Source organism: Dendropsophus ebraccatus, unplaced genomic scaffold (assembly GCF_027789765.1).
Source record: "Dendropsophus ebraccatus isolate aDenEbr1 unplaced genomic scaffold, aDenEbr1.pat pat_scaffold_1737_ctg1, whole genome shotgun sequence".
Classification (NCBI taxonomy): Eukaryota; Metazoa; Chordata; class Amphibia; order Anura; family Hylidae; genus Dendropsophus; species Dendropsophus ebraccatus.
In genome coordinates, this window is record NW_027209164.1 from 4,918 (window position 1) to 17,500 (window position 12,583).

At 42.8% G+C, this 12,583-nt stretch overlaps 1 protein-coding gene across 1 annotated transcript; it reads right to left on the bottom strand.

The window, feature by feature from the left end:
* Positions 1-796: 796 nt before the first annotated feature.
* LOC138775535 (regulator of G-protein signaling 9-binding protein B-like) lies at positions 797-12,556 on the bottom strand. Its single transcript, XM_069955960.1, has 3 exons — positions 11,955-12,556; positions 8,123-8,432; positions 797-1,158 (listed from the first exon to the last, which is right to left on the bottom strand). The coding sequence occupies exons 1-3, from the start codon at positions 12,048-12,050 to the stop codon at positions 797-799; spliced, it is 768 nt and encodes a 255-aa protein (XP_069812061.1). The 5' UTR covers positions 12,051-12,556.
* Positions 12,557-12,583: the final 27 nt, after the last annotated feature.

Genomic DNA, 12,583 nt, shown 5'->3' on the forward strand with positions numbered 1-12,583 from the left:
TCCTGTTTTCTGACTCCTCCTTTCTCAAAGAGTCAGAAAACAGGAAGTCCAGCGTTTCCCAGATCATCTGAGCACTCACAGAGAGAAGGTAGTCATGTGATTGATTGACACATTGAGCCCTGACTCTCTGTACTGGCCAGAATTCCTGTATTTAATCTGTTTTTTTTTTTTCTTCAAAATCTGCCTTCAGGAGACTGGACCTGGATTTCTGGTAAGATAAGCTTTGTTTTACAGCATGATAGCAACAAAAAATATAATGAATGTATATTGCAAACTTGCTTTATTTCATATCTACTGTTGATTTAGATTTTGAAAGTTATAATGACAGTGACACTTTAAGAAATATGAGTAGCACCCATGAGTTATAAAGGGAATGTACCATCAGGCCCAGGTTGAAGCACTGGAGGCGAGCTGACCCACCCCCAGTGGGAGGAAACCCTAGCCCCTCTATGACACTGTTCCATTACAATCAACAGAGCTGTAATATAGAGGGGCGGGGGTTTCCTCCCACTGGGGGTGGGTCAGCCCGCCTCCAGTGCTTCAACCCAGGCCTGATGGTACATTCCCTATAAGAGAGGCAAGGACAATATCGTAAGATAACATTTTACACAAAGATGCAACTGAAATGAAATCCATTTCACTTATTTATTAATCCAAACTCCTAACAGAATTGCAGAAATTCTACTTCGTATCCAAATTAAAAAGTGACTTCAACAAATACAAATGCAATAAAATTCATTTAATTAATGACTTGTAATATTTGCTCAACAGTGCTAGCCAGTAATGTAGTAATGTATTATACCACATTTAGAGTACAGAGGAAAAGGGTAACTGCTATAAGAGCCACACCACACAGTATCAATGACACAATAAATTGTCCTCCATTACAGCACTGGCGCCTGTCTCCTCCTTCCTCCACAGACAGCAGTGCTGTTGAGGAGACATCGGTGCTGTCAAGCTCATCATTCATGTTTGCTGTGGCTTCCACAGTCCACCTTAACACATTAACCTTCAGCTCCATGTCAGTAATCATTTGGTCCACCTTCAGAATTTCATTTTCTAGTTCGCTGTGCTCCAATTTTTCTTTATTAGTTGGTGAATCACTGTAGTTGATGTTCTGGACACTCAGTGCCCTGGAGGCAATAGCTGAAGTGCTGCCTAGAACATAAAAGGTACTTTAGAAGTCCTAGTGCATATATTTAGAGCTATGTTATACATTGTACATTAAAGAGGAACAGACAGAATGCTTACAGGGCAATAACCACTCTTTTGATAAAATGTTGAAAAAAAAAAAGAAAAACAGCCTTTGGAAAATAGGTCATACAAACAATTGAAAACCCTAAATCAAACCCTTGCAATATTTAAAGCATGTCTGTTTTTCCTTAGACACTGCTATATTAATACTTAAAGAGGAGCATTGGATTCATGCAAGGGATTTCTAAGGGTCCATTTACACAAAGATTATATGACAGATTATCTGATTATGAGATTATAAGATTTGAAGCCAAAGCAACAAACAGACTATAAACAGAGATCAGGTCATAAAGGAAAGCCTGAGATTTCACCTCTTTTCAAACCCATTCCTGGCTTTGGCTTCAAATCTTTGGCAAATCTTTCTGTGTAATTGGGCCCTTCTCCTATGGCTCAATAAAACTAATATACATCTATTATTATGCACATTAAGATTTTCTTTAATAAATAATTACTAGAAAATCTAACCTTTAAAGGGAACCAATCATGCAAAAACAAAATCACTGTTACAGCTATAAATAAGCACCTACATGCCCCCTTTTTTCTGAGCATGAAAGTAAATGCTATTAGTGTTACTTATATGCCCTGAAAAAGTACTTTTTTTTTAAAACTTATTCATCTAGTTATGATGTTGACACGAAAACTTGCCAGCAATCTCGCCGCCCTGGGAGCGTTGGCGCTCAGGAAGGTCCCTCTGTGACTCTTTAAAACTGCTTTGAAACTGTGATGCTTTCAGGAAGGCGTGATTACCGGCAGGATTTCCCACCAGCCGTGACTAATTAGTAGCTCTAGACCACCCACATGCCTAGAGAAATACGTTTAGAAAATTACTTTTTGGGGACATAAGTAATGCTTATAGTATTTACTTATATGCCCGGAAACAGTGCTGGGGGCAGAGGAAGCGTGCTACGCATGCGTGCGAAACAGCCGTAGCTTTGACTTGCCATCGTCCATACCCCACTTTTAATTGCATGGAATAAAGCAAGCATTTTTATATCAGCAAGATGGCGAGTGCTGCTTCTTGTCTATATGTGCATTCTTGATGAACTATATCTTATGAAGGTGTGCAACACCTCGGCTGAGAGTCAGCAGTGGAAACATTCCACAGGTGCCAGAGTAAATGCAGAAGTGAGAGTCCTGGTAGTGCTAAGACTATTCCATCTGTGTGTGCAATACACTCTTTGTTTTTTTGTCTGTACTTTAGCCACATGCAGTGTGAACAGAAGCATTGGAGTGCTGCCAATTTCTGTTTTTTTTTTTCTCCCCCTATTGTATGTATGTGTGGGGGGAGTGAGGCTACCTCCTCTTGGCTTGGACTCTGCCCAGTTTGTAGGCTTAAAGGGGTTGTCCAGTGTGGAGGCACTTTTTTGGGGGGACCGGGGAGGAGGTGGCTGAAATAAAAGATGTTCACTCACCTCCCCCGGTTCCAGCGGCGGCTCACTCATCACGGCGCTCCGGTTCCCGGACGTCTCAGGCTACGTCTCAGGCTACGTCTCAGGGCCGCTCAGCCACTCGGTGAAGGAGGCGGGATCCGTGTGAAGTTCGCTCGGATCCCGCGTCCTTCACTGAGTGGCTAAGTGGCCCTGAGACGTAGCGTCTCGGGCGGCGTCAGACACCCGGAAGCGGCCGCGGACTGGAGCGCCGCGATGAGTGAGCCGCCGCTGGAACCGGGGGGGTGAGTGAACGTCTTTTATTTCAGCCACCTCCTCCCCAAAAAAGTGCCCCCACACTGGACAACCCCTTTAATGTTAGTCCAGGCAAAATAGTTTGCTTATTTTTTTTTTTTAAATATCTCTACAGCAAGTTTTTATTGCGTATACACCAGGGGGAGTATGTATGGTAAGCCCCTGCACCTAAAGGTTGCTTTTGCACTTTTTGTTATATATATATATATATATATATATATATATATATATATATATATATGTCATCAGTCATAACTAGAGATGAGCCGAAAATTCGGTTTACGAACTTTGGGTCAAACTTTTTAAGATTCTCAAATTGAATTCTAACAAATTTCAATAAAACAGCCAAACTATAGTAGCTACAATACTGGGACTCTTACAGAATGACGAGATTGTTAACACGTTCTTGTAAAAGTGTCAAAATGATTTATTAGTGATCTGAGCGTTCACCTTACGTAATCATGGTCACACTCCACTTCTACTGTGTTCTAGAAAATGTTTTCCATTAGTAATGAAAACAAATTTTTAGAACACAGTAGGAGTGGAGTTTGACCACTGATTATATAAGGCGCACATTCAATTCACTGATCCCAGTAAATTGGTATAACTCAGTAAGAGTTTACAGGAGTTTGCAGTGCCCAGTAAGTGAATAATATGGACTGTGTCTTCACTAGTCCCAGTGAATTCCTATTCTCTCCTATCCTCTCCTCCCTGTCCCCATATCACTCTGTTAGTCTCTCCCTGCTGTGCTGCGATTTTGCACTCTCCTCCACACACAGCCGACTGGCCACCTCTGTTGACGAACCGCCTTATATAGAGGGTGAGGTGCTGACCTCACAGAGGGGCCTGCAGCTGATTTGACGGGCGCTAGGGATTATGGTTAATTATTTTCTCTTGTCCAGTGTTGCTCCAGACAGCTAACATGTGCGGGCCGCCATTTCGTTTCTTTGAGAATTTCATTAACGAATGGATGTGAATTTGCTTCGCAGAACAAAGCGAATTGACAGCGTGATTCACAGCTAATCTTGCTTCGTTCATCTCTAGCCATAACTTATAGTGTCTTCTCCCATTCAACCATGCAGTAAAACTTAACATTTTATCTTTATCCTGTATAAAGGCAATGATAAAAAATATTTATAGTTTTTTCATATTTTAGCATTTTTCCAGTATTTTTATGAATACATGGTACTTTTTGTATCAGATTCCAATGCTTTTTTTTTTTTTCGGGATGAACTGTAGTTTTTATTGGGGCTGTTCTGAAGTTTAATATCTTTTATTTTTGGGGGGGATGGGTGAGATGGAAAAAAAGCAATGCTGCAATTTTTTTTTCAGTGTTTATGTTGTAATGTGTACTATATTGCTTGGGTTTTTGGGCAATTTTTTTAATGCCTTTTCTATAATGCTTTGGTATCCTGAACATACCAAAGCATTATTATTGTGTCATACCGACAGACAGTGTTATACCGATAGATAATATACTGTATTAGGGTATAAACCCAAACACCGTATACGTAGCGTATTTACTGCTGCGATACGCAGCAAACACGCAGCAAATACGCAGCAGATTAGATCTAAGTAACTGAACACAGCATCAAATCTTCACCATCAAATCTGCTGCGTATTTGTTGCGTATTTGTTGCGTATCTGCTGCGTATACGGTGTGTGGGTTTGTACCCTTAGGGCTCGTTCCCACTGAGCAAAAGCAGCTGAATTTCTGCGCTGAATCAGCGCTGAAATTTCAGCCGTTAAAATAGGTGCAGAGCTAATTTCCATTGTGTTGAATGGAAATTCTGCTCTGCAGTTCACACAGTGGAATTTCCGCACTTAACTAATCCGCTTTCCGCCAGAAGAATGAACATGTTCATTCTTCCGCTAGCGGAAGCCTATACAAATCAATGGGGCTCTGATTTTCTGTTTCAGCGCGGAATACGCGCGTATTCAGCGCGGAATACAAGTGGAAATTACTCGCTGAATCAGCGCGGAAATGGGGAAAGGGGGGGGGGAGGAGGATTCTAGTATATATTCTGGTATAGTCTAGTTTACTCACCAAATACTCGCTGAATTTCAGCGCTGAATGCATGCGGATTCAGCGCGGATTCCTCGAGTATTCCGCGCTGAATTTGTCAAGAGCTGATTACGAGCTGAACACTTTCCTAGCAGAATACGCAGGGATTCTGCTTACATTCTGCTTATATTCTGCTCGGAATTCAGCGTCAGTTGATTTCAGGCGGAAATATTTCCTTGCGTAATCCGCTCCTTTTGCTCTGTGTGAACGTAGCCTTAGACTGTGTCTCTACAGTGTACAGCCCAATACATGTTAAACTACATAGCCATGGCAGTCCCAGGAGAGACATGTTAAAAGACTCCCTGCTGCCATGGCAACCATCGGTGCACTGTTATCTCTGCATGCAAATGGTGACAGAGGGCACTCACTCCCCTGTTTAGATCTATTAGATGTCACCTGGTCTATTTTGACCGCATAGCATGTAAGGAGTTAACTGCTGGGAATGGATTTGCCTCTGTTCCCAGCAGTAGCAGCAGACTCCTAGTTGTGTATTACAGAGAGCCTAATGCTCTAACTAGAACAGTGCAGACAGTGGGAGAAGGAGCCCCCTCCCTTTGTGCACAGCATGTAAAATGCGGGGAACAGACTCACCTTGCAGAATTGCTCTTTTTCTATCCATCCCTTGCATCAAAAAATAAAAAGATGTTTTACAAACTTCAGAATAGCCCCAATTAAAAAGAAAAACTACAGCTCATTCCCAGCAGTTGCAGCAGTGTCCTGGCTTTGTGTTCTGTTGCTTGATCCCGGTGGGTGCAGTGACTAATTCCCAGCTCTTTAGATTTAGCAGTTGGTAGACCCATCCGAATCTAGTGGTTAGAGGAGGCCCCATTTGTCACCCTATATGTGTCCCTGTGATGCAAGCAGAGGGGCCATTGGGTTGCCCAGGTTTGTTGTATAGCATATTGTAATAGGCTGTCTGTCAGTAAAAGGAACAGGCCAAATACACTGCAATTCAAATGCAACTCCTTCTAAAGTCTTTAATTATTAAAATCTTAGGTTGACAGAACTATGTGAAGACAAGTTTTATTGGCAACCTATATTGTACCTTATAAAGTATATATGGCCTTAACTATGCTCCATAACTGTCACATTTTTTGGTCCCAGCTGTGTTCCCATTGTGGCAGCATCTGATGACATCCCACTTCCCCGATACCCCAGTCACAGTGGGCGTTTTAGGGAAGCAAGATGGATATGTATGGGCTCTTCGGTGGTTTTAATGCAAGAAGAGGCAGTAAGGGAAATTTTTATGTTTTGGCTGGAAACTTTTTTTTTTTTTTAAAGAAGCCCCCTGAGCAATGAGCTGATCTCCATATGTCCGGTCACGCTAACCCCCCTGTAATTAGCAGTTGCCATGTTTGGTCATACATTATATTCCAGCCATTCCAATAAATATCTATTAATATTTAAAGGGGTTGGACACTTTTCATTTTTATTTGTTCTGTATACAAATGCAGTATTGGTGTTATGTCCCTTACTGATTTACAGAGGCTTCTCTTAGAAATGCTGTGTTATGCAGCTCCACAATCTGTCCTTGTGTGTGGCAGAACAGATCTTCTCTTAAAGGAGAAGTCCAGCGAAAATATTTATTAAACTATTTTATTACCTCCCAAAAGTTATACAAATCACCAATATACACTTATTACGGGAAATGCTTTTAAAGTGCTTTTTTCCCTGCACTTACTACTGCATCAAGGCTTCACTTCCTGGATAAAATGGTGATGTCACGACCCGACCCGACTCCCAGAGCTGTGCGGGCTGTGGCTGCTTGAGAGGATGATGGCAGGGGGATACTGGGGGACACAGGGCACTGGAGGGACACTGTGCATCCCTCTGCCATCATCCCCGCACAGCTCTGGGAGTCGGGTCGTGACATCACCATTTTATGCAGGAAGTGAAGCATTGATGCAGTAGTAAGTGCACTACTCCCTCCAGCACTGACATGACGTCATTGCGTCTGCTGGAGGATCCATCCTGTTCCTCGCAGGCTGGAAGAGAAGATGAGAAGAGAAAAGGACCCCGCCGTATGCCAGGATAAGGTGAGTATACACTGGGGGGATTATGACTATAAGGGGGAGCACTGGGGGGATTATTACTATAAGGGGGAGCACTGGGGGATTATTACTATAAGGGGGAGCACTGGGGGATTATTACTATAAGGGGGGAGCACTGGGGGGATTAGTGCTATAAGGGGGAGCAATGGGGGGATTATTACTATAAGGGGGGCACTTATTACTATTTGGGTACTGCACAGTGAGCATTATTACTATATATGGCAAAGCAGGAGGCATTATTACTACATGGGGCAAAGCAGGGGGCATTATTACTATATGGGGGTAGAGCAGGGGATTGTACATACAGGGGGCAAGCCACATACCTACTGACTGTACTGCACATGACACAAAGAAGTGGAAGTTGTAAAAGTGCGAAGCCTGAGATGATTGTGTGGCAGGTTCAGAAGAGATAAATTGTTGCTGCAAGAAATCATCATGGTGGCCTGGGCCAGAAGGGGAGGAAAAGTGACGCTTCAGATCAAAGAAGACGTCACCTGTGAGACTCTTTTTTTTTTTTTTTTTTTTGCCACAAGTTAAAAAAAAAGGTTGAATAACACGGCTCTATGCCATAATACACTCCATAGTAACACCCCCCTCCCCGCTTGACATCATTTGAGAGGGGGGGGGGGGGGCAATTTTAGCAAGATTTGCCCTGTAGTCAAAATTACCTAGAAACAGCCCTGTCTGAACCATTGCTGGAAACACAGAATTACATTTATGATTGCCTTCCTTCCCCTAACTTTGGAGTGCAGTATTACCAAAACTATTTATTTATTTTGCCCTCCTTATTATTTTCTGTAGTTTTTTGGTTATGCAATACTCTACATGAAAATGCTGATATATGTATATCAGTATCTATACATATATTAGAAATGCTTGAGTCTCATACGGCAGCAAACTGATAATATCATTTTCTTTCCATTTCTGTGCATAAGGGATTAGGTCTGTAGAAGAAGTGATTAGACTTCTAATCCTAAACACAGTAAAGAACATTATATTTTTTTAGCCCTCTATGACTCCTGGTAATTCTGTTATTTAGCTTATGTATAACTCTTTAGTGTGCTGCCTACCTGTAACACCAGTTTGTATTGCCGGTTGATGGGTTGCAGAGAGTGGAACAGCCAGGCCCAAGTCAAACACTTTGCACATGTCATTGTGTAGAAGCTCCAAGCAACTGGCAAAATGTACCCATAGTCGCTCCAACACCCGTCGGTCTTCCTTGCTTAGCTGCTTGTCCCGAAGAGCAGCAGTTAGTACATTCCTGTTGCTTACTGCCAGCTCTTGTGCTCGTTCCCTTGTGCGTCTTAGTTCATCACGCAGGTGTTTGCTGTCTGACGAGCCACCAACAGTGATTGCCAAGTGTCTGTAGCAGGCCACCACCTACCCATTGATATATAAAAGGTAAAATAAACTAAAGCAAATATAGCTTCCATTTGCCACAGAGTTATTAGCTGGTAAGGTCAAACACAGTAGTTTAGTAGATGGAAGGGAGAACCTCATGACTATGTGATCAGTCTACAAATAGGATTTTTTTGTAGTCTGTACCCATGTTGACACACAGGTTTTTTAACTAATATTTTAGCTGATACTAGGGAAAAATTTTGACCTGACTGCAGACAAAGCTGTATTGCTATGTACACACACAGGTTTAAAAAAAACAACATATTTTGAGGTTGAAAAATCGGTCAATTTTATAGGCAAAAAATGTCTTAAGCTTTTAGACTTTTCTTTGCCTTTAAATGTTTTTTTCAGCCCATTTTGAGGATTCCTTTTTTGAGGATTTTGCAGACTTGTTTTTAGCAGATGAGACATACGCCAAACATATGGACATATTTTGGCACATACAGTAAGTGGCCCATAATTACTGTAGTCCTTTGCACTTGAAGGGAATCTAATTGGGAAGCTGTAATTCGCGTTCCAAACTGCTGGCACTTTTAGTTAGGGTCCATTTACACAGAAAGATTATCTGACAGATTATGTGCCAAAAGATTTGAAGCCAAAGCCAGAAACATACTATAAACAGAGATCAGGGTCATAAGGGAAAGCCTGAGATTTATCCTCTTTTCAAATCCATTCCGGGTTTTGGCTTCAAATCTTTGGCAGATAATCTTTCTGTGTAAACGGACCCTTAGGTGTTAGATCAGGGAGACACATGGCCCCTTTCATACTGTACATCTGTCTGTGATTCCTTTCATATATGGTAAGGAGAGTCGAAAAGGCTTTCCTGAGCTCTTGAAGTGCAGCAAGCTGTAACACCTACTTACCTCCCCCCCATACATGATCCTGCTTGGGATTCAGCTTCCAGGTCTCAATCAATAGGGAGGGGAGAGAGAGGAGGCATCCCAGCTATTCAGGAGCTTGGAAAAGCCTATATGACTCCTTGTACTGAAGAATTGAAGCATTTCTCTACATCCTAGAAGCACAGCTGAATATTTGAAAGCTAACAAGTGTCTTCTTGACCTAACAGCTATTTAACATTGTCAGCAGTTTGGAACATGAGTTAGGCGGCATTCACACGTCTGCAATTTTGCGGACCTTACAGATAGGAAAGGCAAGTAATGGGCAGGTTCACCGCCCAGCATCATGTATCAATATCATAAGAGCAGTGGTAAAACTTTTGAATCTCTGCAGCACTGTAGTCACAGAGCTGCGTGGCTCTATCATTACAGTGCCACAGCGATTCAAAGAGTTTCCCCGCTGCAGGCATGATATTGATACATGATGCTGAGCGGTGAACCAGTCCATTACTTGCCTTCCCTGTCCATAAGGTCCGGAAAATTGCGGACGTGTGAATTCAGCCTTAGGCCATGTTCACACACTGTCTGACATGTTCACCCGGCCGATACTGAAGTATCGGCAGGATGAACATCACTTCATTTAATTTGGAATGCAGGCGCATTCGGGTGTGCCCGCACTCCAATTTGCCATAGATCACAGTGTAAAGTACAGTCGGGAGCCGTACTTTACATTGTGAGCACAGCCTATTTTGTACGATCACTGTTCACCAAACTGCTGCCTTACAAAATAGACCTGTCAATTATTTTGTGTGGCCGCAGAGAACAACGGCTGTAGTGTATGCACTATGGCCATTGCTCCATACACTGCTATGTAATTAGGCAGTGCTTTTAAACAATGTGCGTTTATGCAACCAGCAACAAAGGCCACTGTTTAAAGGGGTACTCCAGCGGTGGGGGGGCACTTTTTCGCTGGGACCGGGGACGAGGTGGCTGAGGGAAAAGACGTCCACTCACCTCCCCAGTCCCAGCGGCGGGTCCCGCATCGCGGCGCTCCGGTGCCCGGTTCCCGGCTGCTTCCTAGTGTCTGACGCGGGCCCGAGACGTGACGTCTCAGGTCCGCTCAGCCAGTCAGTGAAGGAGGCGGGATCTGTTTCAAGTCCGCTCAGATCCCGCCCCCTTCACTGACTGGCTGAGACGTCACGTCTCGGGCCCGCGTCAGACACCAGGAAGTGGCCGGAAACCGGGCAATGGAGCGCCGTGATGCGGCACCCGCCGCTGGAACCGGGGAGGTGAGTGGATGTCTTTTCCCTTGGCCACCTCGTCCCCGTTCCCAGCGAAAAGTGCCCCCCCCTCCTGCTGGAGTACCCCTTTAACAACAAAATACAGTGTGTGAACGAGGCCTAAGAGCTGACAGATTCTCTCAAATTTTACTGCCATAGCAATTTAAGAAAAAAAGTTAAAATAATGTTTTCCAACTGAAAAAAAGCACCTTTTGATATTTTTCAATATAAAATGACATTTTTGAGGCACAACTACTTTCTTGAAAAAAGAGCACCACCCCGTCCCCAGGTTGTGTGTGGTATTACAATTCAGCTCCATTCACTTCAATAAAACTAAGCTGCAAAACCACACCCAAGATGAGGACAGGAGAGGTGCTGTTTCTGGAAGAAAGTTCCATGCATAATACGAACAGGTTGGAGGAGCACAAGACCATGCACCTCCCTTGGCATCCTCAACAGGCGTATGCAGGCTCAGTGGAGGACTTATTACGGATGGAATTGCTGCTCAGCATACAGAAGAGAAAGGATGGGGCACAATGGGAGGAATTATGAGTATGTATAGTGAATACCTTCCCTAATACACTGTCAAATTATGCTATAAAGTGGTCAACCCCTTTAATCAGCTCTACTCTTTTTTTTTTTTTTTTTTACCTATTTAAATATAAAAGTGGAGGGGTGAGGATAAAAAGTACATTTTATTACTGTGTGACAGGAGATTGAGCCTGCAGTTTTTTTTTTTTACAGAAAAATGTGGCTCTAACCCCCATATAACTATCCCATGTCTCCATAACTCCAGTTTCCTGCGAGACCCATTGTAATGTAAGTCAACACAGTGGGAAGCTTGTCTCATAGGGTATAGTTAGATGTGACAGAGAGCGGGTAGCACAGGCGCTGGGAAGTCTATTTCAGTGCCAAATTAAAAATAGATTAGAGAAATGATTTGTGCCCAGTCCTGCTCAATAGTGTTTTTTTCACAAAGTGACCCTCACCACTAGTGGTACACGTTAAACTTCAGAATTGTATAATCAAATATTACTGTCACTTTTTCTTCATGTATCTGAAAGAGAGAAGCTCTGCTTTCACCATCAGCTTCCCACAGTACACATAATCCTACTACATATCTATTCTTGTCCAGCTACGCTGCCTGGTCATCTGTCTCATCTCATTCAGTTGGTAGCACTTATCCTTGTACTGACATTGAGCACTTGTCAACCACACAACAGATACAGAATAACACAATGGCAAAGAGCAATTTAAGAGTTAATTTAGTGTAAACAGTTATAAATGAAATTACCAGAAGAATTATACCACGTGATCACACACAAAAACAGCCGCTTTAGCATTGTTTTAAACCGAATGCAGAAAGAACAGTAACAATGAAATACCTTGTTCAGTGCCTCCACTACAGCATTGCACTCATCCCTCACTCTCTGAAAGTTTGCCTGCCCTTCAACGGCCACCTTATTATTTTGCATAGGCATCGCTGCTTACTCCTCGAGACAAGTCGCTATTAAGTTTTGAAAGTTATCAAGCCGCTTGTTGTTTCTCCCTTGTTAAGATTGACATCTTCAGCCTTGAATTGCTGGGTGCTATGTTGCCATGTAGTCCCTCATTGAGTCATCAAATTTCCCTTTTTAGGATGAAATAGTGGAAGCAGCCTTCCTGAATTCAGTCAAGCAGAAGCATTAACAAGAAGAGTGCTGATAAGTAATCCAAGGGATTATGAAAGGAGGTCCCAACCCTTGGTGAAATGAAAAGGCCTTCATAATCTACTTATCCCTTACTCTTAGCTTTGGAGCCCAATTGTTCTCTATACAGGTCTGTTGTATGCTATTGTATAAGGTTATGCCTACAGTTTTTATTTGTTATCATGTGTTCTAAAAGCACCAAAATGTATATATTATAATAGGCTGTGTACAGGGGTGTAACTAGGATTCATGGGGCCTCATAGAAAAAATACTCAGGGCCCCATGGATTCTGTGTGGGCCCCCCCATACTCACATGACCTGATGCA